At 32.9% G+C, this 14,913-nt stretch overlaps 2 protein-coding genes and 2 long non-coding RNA genes across 5 annotated transcripts in view; 1 reads left to right on the forward strand and 3 right to left on the reverse strand.

The window, feature by feature from the left end:
- Positions 1–3,092, forward strand: part of LOC134231077 (uncharacterized) — a 29,277-nt gene extending 26,185 nt beyond the window's left edge. Inside the window, exon 7 of the mRNA XM_062712978.1 lies at positions 1,746–3,092. Coding sequence (XP_062568962.1) covers positions 1,746–1,836 — 91 coding nt within the window. The 3' untranslated portion in view covers positions 1,837–3,092. The remainder of the gene's footprint in view (positions 1–1,745) is intronic.
- A 1,657-nt stretch (positions 3,093–4,749) lies between these two features.
- On the reverse strand, positions 4,750–6,987 carry LOC134231094 (uncharacterized). The gene is made up of 2 exons (XR_009984505.1): positions 6,958–6,987; positions 4,750–5,385 (listed from the first exon to the last, which is right to left on the reverse strand). It is a non-coding gene; the product is annotated as an uncharacterized LOC134231094 (long non-coding RNA).
- Positions 6,984–9,587, reverse strand: LOC134231093 (uncharacterized). 2 transcript variants are annotated; one of them, XR_009984504.1, is made up of 5 exons: positions 9,159–9,587; positions 8,751–8,822; positions 8,337–8,408; positions 7,405–7,517; positions 6,984–7,065 (listed from the first exon to the last, which is right to left on the reverse strand). It is a non-coding gene; the product is annotated as an uncharacterized LOC134231093 (long non-coding RNA). The 2 variants fall into 2 exon arrangements; XR_009984503.1 differs by lacking the exon at positions 8,751–8,822 and having other exon boundaries at positions 9,159–9,574.
- A 1,468-nt stretch (positions 9,588–11,055) lies between these two features.
- On the reverse strand, positions 11,056–11,823 carry LOC134231081 (putative nuclease HARBI1). The gene has a single exon (XM_062712982.1). The coding sequence runs from the start codon at positions 11,821–11,823 to the stop codon at positions 11,056–11,058; it is 768 nt and encodes a 255-aa protein (XP_062568966.1).
- Between the last annotated feature and the right edge of the window lie 3,090 nt (positions 11,824–14,913).

Here is a 14,913-nt window from a genome sequence, read left to right on the forward strand (position 1 = left end):
TGAGTACTTAAGATAGTTTTGTGAAACAGCACCGAGAAATCTTACGATTATCATAAGTCAGATCTTAAAATTGATCGTAAGATCTTTCTTAGGACAAATCTTACGATAGTTTTGTGAAACCCAGCCCTGGGTTCTTCTTCAGTCATGATGAGCATATTTTTCCAAACTCCAAAACAAATTGCACTTTTTGCAGAAGTTGTTTTTCAAATCTGAACTGTTTTGAAAACAATGCATGCATTGGACAATCGGTGTCCAACACGTGTCTCATTCAGAGCCATTGCATTCACCCAAAAGATTTTGAACTCTATACAACTGTTGGCAGATTTGTGACAAAATAGTTACTTCTTGAATTAAATAACAAAAATACCTGCTGTGGTTAACGTAATAATGCATTTGTCATAATTGAACACAAGGTGATATACAATTACTTAACAATTGTAATACAAATTTTTCTTAAAAGTGCACAAAAGCGACGATGCTTGAACTATATTTTACAGGGTCGCCCATACTATAATTATCTTGCGGAATTTCGTTTATTTTAACTAAAATGCCGACTTGTGATAATTTGCATTGAAATAGTAGTAGCTTAAGCGTGTAATTTTAAACAATGTACAAGGGCTGTTCAATAAATAATGTCCTGAGATCTATGACATACAGTATAGAAATCATATGACATTAAGTTTGAATTTCTATTATTATTGAATCTTAAATGAATTGATTACAGTTTATGTGACAACTTTTCATCACACAGTTTCATTGCCAGAAGCTGAAAATCAAGGGCTATTCGAGACCCTGTATTAAAAATGAATTCTATAGAATCAGTAAACTGGAGTGAAATTAAACGCTTCATTAAAGCTACTGTAAAACTTGGAAAAGAATCCCAAAGAACTATTCACAGAAATATGTTAAATTTACAGTATTCAATGTCTGTTTTATAGACACATGAGCAGGTGTATTTCAATGAACAAAAATGATATAATGGGTCCGTCGTTGGCGACAAGACTTACAACAACCAATGTTCTCTTTGCCAAAATTCAACAAATTATCACTGATGATGTTTGATTGACTTTAAGACACATTGCAAATTTTATAGGCATCATTTTGGGGATAGTTCACAGTCTTTTAAAGAAACATTTAACAGTAAAAAAGCTGCTAAGTACTCAATGGTCCACCCATATTTTGAAAAATTAGTCAAAACTACATCATGAAAGAGTGTCTTAACAAGTACTTTAAAAACCAAAAATTGTAGTTATCCAAGTTTGTCTGAAATTCAAACAGATAATGAAACTTGAATCCATTGCTTTAAATCCTCAAAACAAATTAACAATAGGATGCACTTGACAAAAACAGCCAAGGTCTGAGAAGAGCAAAGCATTTTAAAAGCACAAAAGCCCTTTATTAATCGAGTAAGTGCTGGCATGAAAAAGAACCCTCAGTACTTAAAGGCCGTTTTTGTCAAGTACAAATCTAAATTTGCAGCCCACAACCGGCAAATGGTGATGTGTCAAAAAAGGTTAAAAAAAAAAAAACTCTCTACGGGACGTTAAACAAACAATCATTAAACTAATTAATATGACTAATAGGTGCAATGTACATGTATTGTTGAACGTTAACGCAATAATGCTGATATTTTTTTTCTAACAAAACATTTTATGAATAAGTTTTAAAGGAGAATCTGAAATGACTTCTCCTTTTTATTCTTATACAGTCAAAACAAATATAAAGTTCTTTATTTTCATTTTCAGAAGGACAGTGAGTGGAATGCATTTCTGGAAAACAATCCTTCTGATGATACCAATCTATTTATTATATATTACTGGTTATCATGATATATGAATATGAGGGTTGTCCCAATAAGTCGTGGTCAATATAACTTTTTGACATGCAACCAATACTAATAAAATTTTGCATAGACATCATTTATTCAATGTTCTTTTAAATTATGAATTCTTAAATATATATCGTTCATATTATTAATATTGGCGGGTTATATGAAGGCCGATATGGTCTGTCGGCGCACGAACAAAATTCGGAATAACTTACGCATGTAACTATTACATTTGCTTTTATTTTTTTTTGGGGGGGGGTACTATGTCAAACATTGAGCTCAAATTTAAATCAGTGAAACTAGAATCAAAATCTCAACATTTCAAATTTTCATATAAATAGCATTAGAATCGATCGATTAGTGTCATGATTTTCAAAGTGTTGTTAGAATTGAGTTTGATGAAAATGACGCCACCAAACGCGTAACAGGCGCGCGGAGATGTAATACATTGTTTTGGATATTGTTTAGATATATCGGAGACGGGAAGAAAGAGTACAGAAGTGACATTACATACTATAGCTTCTTATAGAGAAGTTGTTTTAAAATGGTATGAGTTTTAATGATAGTTTTTCCTCGATATCGAGAATAGTTACCGCATGGAAGAAGAAGAGTACTGTTTGTTAAACGCAGACGGTTGGGTACCTCGTGGACCATGATTGACATAAAGTATTCTATGTTGCCTACAGTGTAAGATGAACTTTCGACTAATTTTCGACTGAAATTTGAATATGCTAAAAAAAATTACGGACAGTAGTGAATTCAAATAAGTCCAGACAAAAGTGGATTTTCACTTTAAAAAAATATTGGATGTTAACAGACGCGTGTGAAGCAGAAGTGGACATCATGACGTTATAAGAGACGTAAATTACGCTTGCTTTCGTGCGCTGATATACAATTACATGCTTTCGTAATTTTTTTTTCATAAATTTTTTATTAAATGTTTTATCATCATGAAACTTGAAATCATAAAATGTTACATAAAATGTTACATTTTGCTATGGCAAAAAAAAAAATTTAATTTACCAAAGAGAAACTTAACTGTTCGCTCTGTCTAAGACTTTTTGGGACAACCCTCGTATATAAACTTTAAAGTGGTATCACGGTGTGTGTTTTAATAAATCAATTTTAGTGACGTTTTGAAAAGCTAACTTTGAAATATACTTTTAATTTACTGTAATTACTTTAAACATCAGGAAACTTTAATTATTTAATTACTTTGTTACTCTAAATGTATAAATTTATTATTTGCATAGAGGAAAATAAAACAAACATGATTTTAAAAGTTTTATTTTGATATTGGCGATTGTTTGTCGTCGCATGTTTAAAAGCAGCAAGGGGTCGCCAAGCGTAAAGGGCGATCCCAAATTACAACAAGCAGGAGCAGCAAACAACATGAAGGCATAATATTACATGTACTTATAATAAGCATAATAATGGCCCTTCCGGGTATACTGCGAACGGTATTTATCCATACACTTATTCGTGAAAAGAAAAAAAAGACACTTGTTGTGACCTTCAACTCGACTTTTAGAAATATATCGATGACGTATTGTTAATCAAAAATGGTTATTTCCTTTCTTATATATGACGACACGATAAATCCCGGTGAGATTGGAATAAAAGATACAACAAAATCTAATGCACTCTTTTATATTTGAATATTTAGTAGAACAAAAGTTCCACGGGCCTTATAGGTCACTGAGTATCATGTAACAATTTTCAAACAATTGAATTTGGTTCGTGTTTTAAACAAAAGCCATAAAATTCAAAATTTTGAAAGAGGCCCCATTATCCATATAACTATACACTTAGCATGCTTACTTTGCTTGCTTAATACCCAGAGGTAGATCAGAGTAACGAAGAGAAAATGCATTTCCACTTTATAACCACCAGTTGTGCACCCCAACCCACGTGAACCACTGACCCTGGGATCACGTATTTCAAAATTTTGGAAATTTTAATAAGTTTTAAATCTTATTTCATCTTAATTGTCGATTAAAAGCAAAGAGCAGATTTCAAAGCATTACTTTATTTTCAGACTATGTACCCACCTCCATCCCACCCCACCCCGCAGTACCCCTAACCCAAAGGCCCTGAAATGAACCATTTTGGAAGAGGCACATTTCTTCATCATAAATATCTACCTAGATCATTGGCATATTACTCAGGAGCAAAGAAAAAGAATGTCTAAAGAAGTAATGCATTTTCACAGTATAATCATTAGAGCCCCGCCCTAACACCTGAACCCCTGATCCAGGGGCCACGAAATTCACAAATTAAGAAGAAGCATCCTTCCTTATCATAACTATGTACATAGTTCATTGGTTTAACACCCAGGAGCAGAGGAGGAGATTTATAAAGAGTTGATGCATTTTCACTTTATAATCAATAGAGCCCTACCCAGAATAGCTAACCCTGGGGCAATGAAATTCACAATTTTGGGAGAGGCAGCCTTAATCAACATAATCATGTACTTGGTTAGTTTATTTTTAAAATACCCAGGAGCAGAGAAGAAGATTTTTAAAAGAATTAATGCATTTTCACTGTTTAATCAATAGAGCCCCCCCCCAACACCAGAACCCCTGATCCAGGGGCATAGAATTCATAATGTTGGAAGAGACATTCTTGCTCATTATAACTATGAACTTAGTTTGTTAAATACCTAGTAGCAGAGAAGAAGATTTTAAAAGAATTAATGTATTTTCACTACATAATCAATAGATTCTTCATCTGAGTGTTTACTTATGATGTGAAGTTTGTAAGTTACAAATTATTGTCAAAGAAGTCATCTCAATAATCTTATGCTTTGACCTTGACAAAATGTCCTTAACAACAAAGTGCATTCCTACAACCATTCTATATGTAATTAGTATGTACAATATGGTATGATAAAGATATTCAAGATATTATTAAAACACAGATTATGGGACACTTGCATCTTTATTGGGGGTCTTATTGAGACCCAATTTAAATTCAAAATTAAACATGATACATACACAAACAAAATATATTTACAATTCCAGGAAAGTTAAATAATAACATTAAATCCAGCATCTGGATATCTGCGTTAATTTCTAGGTGGTTGTAAAAATTAGATGAAAAATAAAAGGTTTAAATGTGTAATTCCCATACATAACAACAGTCTTCAATATGAATTGGTAAAAATAAAAGTCACTTTCAGATACTTTGAGGTCATTGAGAATTAGTTTTTAAAGAGCTCATGCTATCAGAAAATCATATTTTCAATACTTGATTTGACTAGATCTCAGTCTGATAAATGATTACACTTTATCCATAGTCAGTGTCTGACAGTGAAAGGTACAATCCTGAGTCCTTTCTTTGTCATCCTGTAAACCACAGTCTATGACCGTATTGGTTAAATTGGTTGGAAATCATATTTATCTATGTTCTTCTTAAATCCTCCATCTTCTTAAGTTTGGTTTTCTTGTTTCAGTGTTCCAAGAGAGGATATTCTGTTAGTCTTTGCATAATCTGAAAGTCTTTCACCATTCTAAGAGTAGACATAGATCATTTCCATAAGCCCTCACAAGAGAATCCTGAAAAAATAAATAAAAAAAATGTCTTAGTTGAAAAAGAAAAATTGTAATGCAATATCAGCTTGATGGAATTCTAAATATAGACAAAAAGGGTATAAATACAAGTTGTAACATAAGATTTTGACTTTCCATATTAACCATGGGTAACACCTCCAGTAAAGAAGAGAGTAAAGGAATGAGTAAAATTCAGTTTGGAGAGAGAATTCTTTCAGAGAAAGATGTAGACAGAGGTATACCAGTTAAAATAAAAAAAGATGGCACTAGTGAGATCATTTCTCAACAAGAATATAACCAATTAAGTCCAGAGAAGGGTGATCCTAATGTTGTCAGAGATTACATAGAAAGACCCTTGATTGCAGAAGAAGCCAATGAGGAATATAACCATTTATTACCAAAAGAGGGTAAGAATTATTTGGATTACCCTGAAAGACCTTTGACTAGAGAAGAAGTCAAGTTTATAGATGATAAGAGAAAACAGTTGTCAGAAAAAAATGTTGTTAAAGACACATGATTTTTAGCCCACAAAACCATTTGAGATACAAGGATTACAAGATACAAGGATTAATGGAGGAAGTCCAAACTGAACTCTTGGAGGACATTAAGGCTTATTATGAGAGTAACTTTTCCAGTATTTGTTTATTACAAAATTATGTATTCTAATTAAAAAAAAAGTTTTAACTTTCATTTGTTGTTCCTAAGACCATTTAAGTTGACCTTATGATCAAGATTGTGATATATACATTCTGATATTATCATCTACGATGTCTCTATGATGTCTACCTCAAAAGATTGAATCAGGGTATTTGTGTTCAAAGACCTGAAGAAACTATACAGACAGATCTAAGATTTTGGAAGCATGCATATTAATGAGCTTAAAGGAGATATAACACTAGATTATTATAAAAGAAAGAACACAAACTCATAGAAATTATATTGAAAGTACCTTTTATGAATAAAGTGTCATGCTCCAAAGTATTATTTTTATAAACAGGAGAAGGTTTACAGCAGTCCCATACACTCAGAAAAAGATCTTGGTTAGTAGAAACACCAGGGAATGTTATTTCCACACAATCAGATCATCTTACATCAGTTAGTTACAATCTTTATACATAGTCAAGAGGTCATTAAGATTTCTTTTATAGTCATCCTAATGAGCCACATTATAGTATTCTTTCCCTTTGATATAATGTTAATATTAAATGGAAAATTCAGAATTCATCAGCAATTGAAGTCAAAACTTCTTATCTTTACCAACTATGCTATTAAGGAAGCTGGGGGTTTACAAATTAGCCATATTTAACTTATTCTATAGATATGCTATCTTTAGCTGTTAACTATCATTTGGCAAAGAAAAACTTCATACATTTTAGTTTTAAAATTTGATCATGATTTTTATGCCTTTTCTTGTGAAGGATATCAATATGGTTTAAACATGACCATGACCACCAAGCCCTCTTTATTTAAAAAATCATATATCATTTACTTATCAATTCCAAAATATAAACATGCATATGTAACAAAAAAAATAAATAAATAAATAAAAGTTACAATTGTATCTCATTGAAACTTTACCTTCAAGTTTGTGTGTTTCTATGTTGAGGAAGACCAGCAGCCAGGCTTCACTTCATAGAGAATGGATTATAGATGGTTAGGAACAAAACATATCTTCCAGGTTGAGGACTGCAGAAAATAAAATCCATTTTGTTATTATGATTTAAATTACATGAGACAATGCCTCTTATAAATGTAATGCAAAATAATATCTCTTATATATATGGATTCCTATACTCTAATCAATCATATTAAATGTCATTTGTAAAATGTATTTTTTAAGACAGATTTATTTAGGATAGACTTTAAATGATGACATGAATAGCAGGCCATACTTTAAGCACATGACAAAACATTATCTCAAATTACACAGAAATGGGCTATTTAGCATAGCTGACATTAAACATATAGGTGAGTGATAACATAATCACAATCATAAACAATGTGAAACAACTTTAAAAGACCTACACGGTGGATTACAAGCCTTTTTCACTGGGGGTAAAATCTTGCCGAGATTCGCCATGACCGCCGAACCCGAACCCGACTGTATAAAGATGAAGTCATACATTCCATGTTGATGACTGTAGAAATAAAAGCATTTTGTTAATATGACAGAGTACTGTGTGAAACAATACATGTTTAAAACCTGAACAAACATGTACAATGCCAAAAAAAAGTTCATGAATATATTTGTTTTTAATCTCAAAAAAAAATTTTTTTTTTTTTAATAACATTAACTCCAGATGAGAAAAGTTCATCATGTTATTTATAGATAATAAAAAAAAAGCAAAATTACTATATTGATATCACAAATAAAATGATTATCAGATTAAATATTTAGACACTAAAAGACTTTTTATTAACAGCAGATTCAATTCTGGTTTAATAGCTATCAGTAATGCATACAGAAAAATACATATTTTATTTTTTAGCATTATCAAAGTACAACATGTAGTCCTTCATTTTTTGGAAAGCCTATTACTAAGAAACAAAAGTGAAAATGATATGTATACCATATATCACACATATTTAGAATAAAAAAAAAAAAGTAAATGACTTAGAATTAATCTTTTGTAAATCCCTCCTTTTCTCTTATTAGATTCCTAAGTAATATCTCTTTGATCACCATTTAGTAAGTCTGAATTCCATGGGTAACATACATAATGAATTGTGAAATTATATAATGATTTATACAAAAGGACTTATTAATATTCTGAAGATCCCTTAATCATGTGTTAATATATTTTAGGTTAAATAAGGGTGTGTTTATATGAATGTAAGTTAGAGGCAACAGATCACATAAGTATTACACAGTAATTAAATTAACCATATAATCATGCTTAAATGCAAAGATGACCTTCATAGGGAATGTAAACAATTAAAAAAAAAGACAAACTTACCAGAGATATCCAACTATATGCCTAATAAGCCTATCCATTAAATAATCCAGTGAAATAACATCTCAGCTGATCCTGAAAAAATCATAAAACTCAGTGATACACATTTAACCTCATTTTACAATGTAAGTAAAGCAATAATTTACAGACAAAAGGGACAGAAATGTAAAAGATACCATGTATTTTACCAAAATTAAGTGAATATTTTTCTGATTGAAATTCAATCATAGAATGACCCATCATACAAATATTAAATGTACTCTGAGTTACATGCAGGTTTTACAACTGTAAATCACATGAAATGATGATAAATACAGCATTTACATTCAAAATAGAACTTTACATATAAATTATGATTAAATGTAAAGATGACCTTCATAGGAAATATAAACAATTAAAAAAACAAGACAAACTTACCAGAGATATCCAACTTTATGCCCAATAAGCCTATCCATTAAATAATCCAGTGAAATAACATCTCAGCTGATCCTGAAAAAATCATACAATTCAGTGATACACATTTAACCTCATTTTACAATGTAAGTAAAGCAATAATTTACAGACAAAAGGAACAGAAATGTAAAAGATACCATGTATTTTACCAAAATTAAGTGAATATTTTTCTGATTGAAATTCAATCATAGAATGACCCATCATACAAATATTAAATGTACTCTGAGTTACATGCAGGTTTTACAACTGTAAATCACATGTAATGATGATAAATACAGCATTTACATTCAAAATAGAACTTTACATATAAATTATGAATAAATGCAAAGATGACCTTAATAGGAAATGTAAACAAAAATAAGACAAACTTACCTGTGGAATATGTCTGTCAGAAAGGAGATTTCAAAAATGAACACGCTCTCTACATTCACATGACAAGAATACATCAGGATGCTTATTTCCGTGGTCATAGAGAAATTGAGCTTTATACAAGAAAAGCTTTACAGCAGGAAAATCATCATAGTAAAAGAGAGGAAAAACAAAAGATAGTCCTACATTTTCTGAAAATCTAAGTTCACTTCTTAGAAACAAAAGTGAAAATGAAACTTTAATTTTACAAGTGTATGATGTAATAATGCATAGGTAGCTCGCTGACTAGACTGTGTACAAAATCGTACATAGTACGATCAAAAGGTAATTAAGTCCAACCTATTTTTGCACACGACCCTAATTTTTTGCACACGGTCCTTACAGGTGATGCAACAGGTATAAAAACGCAGGTAAAACGTATTGATGCACAGGGCCCTTACAGTAAAGGTATATAAACCATGTGTGTTTTTGTAATTGTTTTCAGTAAAAAATCCAGGTTTTTATTGTTTTGAGGAAATCAGTTTGAACCGATTAGGCTAGGCTGGGTAGACTGTGAAGCGTGACGTTATAATTAAATTCTTGAGTCGCTGACAAAATCGTAGTAGCAGCGTAGTGTATAATGTAAACACAGTGTAAACAGACCCCCGTATTTAGGGGGATTATATGTACTGAATTGACCCGGCTATCCCCCACAGACCCCCTTATCTGCACTCTCTTGACCCACCTATCCCCCCCAGGGGCTGCACTCCCCTGACCCGGCTATCCCCCCAGGGGCTGCACTCGCTTGACCCGGCTATCCCCCCCAGGGGCTGCACTCAGTTGAACCGGCTATCCCCCCAGGGGCTGCACTCCCTTGACCCGCCTATCCCCCTAGCCAATCAGAATCCACCATTTTTGACCTCATTTGCATAAAAAGTGCACTCAGTTGAACCCCCCATCTAGGCGCTTTATACTACTAACGCCTTTTAGAAAGGCGTTATAACGCCTATTTCGCGTTATTACGCCTTTTCAAAAGGCGTTATAACGCCTTTTAAATTTTTTTTCTCTTTAGAGTGATCCTAATAGGCTTTCGTAGAGATATACTTGTTTTTTACGCGAAATTTTGTTAAAGAGACACCGTGACGCACAAAGGGGAAATTTGACAAAGTAAACGTAGAATTTTGGCATGACCCGAGTAAACTTTGTTCAATTCCTAAAAGTACTAGTATTAGGTTTATTTTTTTGGAGAAAAATAAAAGTAAAATAAATTTCAGTATGCCCCATAACGAAAATATTTCTTTACTTCTTCCTCCCTCTTGTACGCGTGCGTAGAAAAGTTGAATAAGTAACATAGTTACCATGATCTCAAGTATCCAGGAACGAAGGAAGGCTAGGAATAGACCAAAACTTTTGATGCAATCAATTTTAAAAGTTGTTAGAACATATTTCTCACCTTTGCATGCTACAGTTTATTGTTGTTTACAAGTTTCAGCTAAAAATAAAAGTGGCGTGACCTTTACGCGAAAACAATGAAACGGTAGATACAACCTATGTTTTCCGGCACTTATATTGTGGTCTTTTCTTGCTTTACGGTGCAGTTTTTAATTGCAATATTTTAACTATATACTCATAATATTGAAAAGTATTTCTCTGTATGCTACATATATCATAAAGAAACACATGATTTTGACTCATTGTGTTACTTTAACTTGCTCCTGGCGTGTGAAAAATATTTATGAAAAAATAACAAAAAAACGATACACTATATTGTTTTTTTTTTATAAATATTTTTTAACGAGTCCCTGTGCTTTAAGCGCCCTAAGAACGAGCTCAAAAATACGACAGACCGTTAGTGTAATTAGTGAATGATCAACCGGACAGCTTCTTCAAATTTCTGTACTGAACAATTTTTTTTTATATTTTAAGTAAAATGTAACCTAGCAAATTTATGCAGCATAAGCCATCTGCATTTCCATCTGCCAAAAGTATCCTCAATCACTTTCCTTGTTTTTTGATGCTGCCGGTTATAAGCCTCCTCGGCTGGGTTACGTGGATCTCGTAAAGGAGTAAGCAGATATGGTCTCAGAGGATAGGCCTGATCTCCAAGTAAAAATCCAACCTGCGTGTTTCGAGTAAGGAACGTTTGTACACCACACTGACTCCATATGAAGGCATCGTGCGCCGAGCCAGGGAATTTATCGAGCAAATTTGTAAATTTTTTCTGACTGTCGCAAATCCCTTGTACGTTTAGCGCATGGAAACCCTTGCGACATACATACACGTCCTCGCGTGATGGTGGAGCCTTAATGGGAATAAATGACCCGTCCACACATCCGATTACATTTGGAAATCCAAATTTCTCCATAAAACCTTCTTTAACAGTTTGAAGTTTTCGGCAATCCGTCGGGAATTGAATAATTTGTCCAGCAAAACTTGCCAGTGCATTAGAAACATTCTTTACTGCTCTGGAAACGCTGGGTTGACTGAGTCCTAAAATGTCCCCAATCACTTGCTGGAAAGAACCAGTCGCATAATACCTCAAAGCAGCAAAAGTTTGTTCTTCAGGTGTAAGGACATGAGATCTTTTTGTCTCATGTGACACATCCTTTCTTACAATGTCAATGACATCCATCAAACAGTGTCTTGTCATTCGATAGCGGGAAATAGCGATTTTTTTCCGCGTCGTCATATTGTCGCATCCAATGGATTTAGCCTATCTTTTTATTGCAAGGGCATACCCTAAAGATTCTATTCTTCCGAATTTTGTTTTCTTCTAGAATTGCTTGTAATAACGCCATAATAGAAAGAACAATATGACGTACTTTGTACATGTTTAATGACGTCATAATAACCTTTGAGGAACAAGTTTTTGGCAACAACCGAGTGATTATAATTATAGTTATCTATATCCTTTCCATTTCTTTTTTTTTTAAACTGAGAAACATTACAAATGCATGTACAGTTGAGTTTTGGTACGTGTATCTGAAATATCTAGAATACCATGGTTATATTGAAGCAATTTAGACGTCCAACTAGTTTATTCCTCAAATCCTGGATATATCGAATCTTCGGTTATATCGAAGTATTTCTCTGTTCCACAGAGTTCGAGATAATGAAATTTGACTGTATTTTTATTCTGTTGCTTCATATAATTGCTAATAGCAATTCAATTCTTATCAACCATCATAGGAATAGTCAATGGATTTATTTTCATCGTTGGACTCATGAATGCAATTGACTAGATTTATTGCTCGAAGAAATTAATGACATATGTTGCTCACACGAAATGAGTGAATGATATCATAATTAAACCGAAGAGAGCAATTCTTTAGAAAAAAAATATTAGATGCAATAAATTCATGTAACTGGTTGCTGTTTTACAATGTTCGGTGCATTGGTGCAATTTTTGATACATGTTCCATTTTTTTCATTTGAATAAAGAAAGCAGCATTTTCATTTTTACGCATTTTTACGCATGTCAATTCAACAAATTCATTAATTATTGAAATCAAGTTTTAAAATAAAGCGTGTCAACATTTAGAATGGAAAATATAATTTTTTTGAAAAGAGTAGATATCTTTGAACAGATTATTTTGATACATTGCATACTTAATTACACTGTCATGTACTTGAGTTTATGATCTTTTTGACCCTCCATACAACCCGCTCTAAAACGGGATTGGTTGATCATGTTTATGTCGCCAATTTCCATTTGTATTCATAATGAATAGATATTACATACATGATGTAAATTGAGTGTGGCTATCAGCAAGACAAAGGGAACATTCCCCAGCAAAACAACACGCTTTGATTCTGTCAATTTCGTTTTTATCCCACGGAAAAACTTAAAGTTTACATTCATTTAGACATGTCAACGTATTTCCGATACAAACAAAAATCAATGAATGAAATATTTAGTCAAAACAACAAGTAAAGTGTAAGTTAAACCACTCTAAATGCCGGTCGACAACAAGGTGCCCGTTTACCGGATACTCTAACGTGTCCGTTAATTTTCTCCGGTAGCGGAAGAGTTAACGCAAACGTTAACGGATGCGTTAAATAACGGGTGCTTCGAGAATACCAAATAATTTTACGGAAACATTAGCGGTGACGTTAACGGACCCGTTATCTAACGGATGCTTTGTGAATAAGTATTTCATATTCATTTGTTCTTATTAAATGTTTATTTTATTCATTGGATCTTTCTTCGTATTTCCTGCATTGTGATTTGGTATAATAAACAATTTATTGCATGAATGTTCGGGAGACATGAAGATTTTTTCGCCGTTAGGTTGCACAAAGGTTACGTAGTACGTGACGTCATAATAAAAAAAAAGCATGGATTTAACCATTGTGACGTAATGACAGCCAAGTCCGTTCAGTTAGGACTGTGTCAGTGCATTCAAACTGAGTGATTATATAATATAACTATTATGGACTTTCAGTGAACGGTCAATATCGACCTACACTGAAGTCCATAATTGTATAAATATTCACTGATTTGAGGCCGTATTCACCGATGGGTCATTGCGCGTGCAGCAGCATTGTGAAGTCATAATCAACACCTCACAAACAACGTTGTAAACAATGGTTGCAACGGCCGCAGCGAGCTACGTATCCCAGCAGGAAAAATAATATACAAACCTATTGCAGGATTTTTAAAAAACATTTTGGACGTCTTACACAGCGAAACTCGAGAAGGAAAACACGGAGGTGATAAACTGTGATCTGGACATTTTTTTTTCGACTTATATGGAAGTTCGTTAATGAAAATGGTGTCGTCATTCAGCCTTCAATGTCTTTTTTATTCAAATTTGGACTATATAATAAAACAATTATGGACTCTTTTGGTATTGAATATGGTTTGTTATTCACCAAAAAATATCCATATTCCGTGCTCTATGCTTCGCCTCGATCAAAATGAATATTTTTCTGGTGAATAACAAACCATATTCAACACCAAAAGAGTCCATATTTTTATAATACATGTAATAGTAGTCAGGGTTTGACAAATGGTACATGAGCCGGAGGGGCTCCGTCTCCATGGCAACCGGGTTCACATGTGAAACTTCTAACATGATATATTTGCTGGTTTTGTACCAAGGTGCACCAGTGAGTGGTGCAAATTTTGAGATGGTGTGCTGGACTACGCGATAAACTTTTGAAATCACAAAACTTGAAGATGTATGTCTAATTGTCAAGTGTCAATTGTATCAAGTGTGGAGCATGTCGGTATAAAAATTTAATATCGACCAAAAATAAATTTGTAAACTACAGCACACATCGTATCTGATAAATCATAACTGTCAGCAATATAGTATTTAATAAAAGTTAATAACATAGTTGTCAATGCTTTGCAGGGCAATCCATTGATTAACGTTAGGATTTTGGTTTATGTCTTACATCTGGTAAAAGGCGAATGTCTAATTTTTTATTTTATTTCATTTTTTTAAACACACACAAGTAACAATGTGCAACCGCCAAATTGATAAATATTCCACAGAAAACGAAGATACTTGTTTTTAAAGCAAATCCAAAACCATTTGAGTCCGTTTTGCCTCTAAAATTGATATCCCTTTGTTCCATTGTTGAAATTCGAATTTGTTTTGGGTGTTGGTCTACCTCACCAAATTCTTGATGATGTAGTAGGGAGAGTTGATTTATTCCTGGGCCTATTTTTGGTGGTATCTGTAAAACAATATAAATTACCTTTATGTTTTATTAGGTTATAAGGAGTATGTCGTAGAACAATTTTATATTTCGGGTTTTTTTAATCTTT

Source organism: Saccostrea cucullata, unplaced genomic scaffold, assembly GCF_032062105.1.
Source record: "Saccostrea cucullata isolate Sc308-1 unplaced genomic scaffold, CSIRO_AGI_Scuc_v1 ctg109, whole genome shotgun sequence".
In the NCBI taxonomy this organism is placed as follows: domain Eukaryota; kingdom Metazoa; phylum Mollusca; class Bivalvia; order Ostreida; family Ostreidae; genus Saccostrea; species Saccostrea cuccullata.

What these genes read in the sequence shown, in the direction of transcription:
- LOC134231081 (XM_062712982.1), bottom strand. Translation starts at nt 11,823, where the DNA reads ATGACGACGCGGAAAAAAATCGCTATTTCCCGCTATCGAATGACAAGA.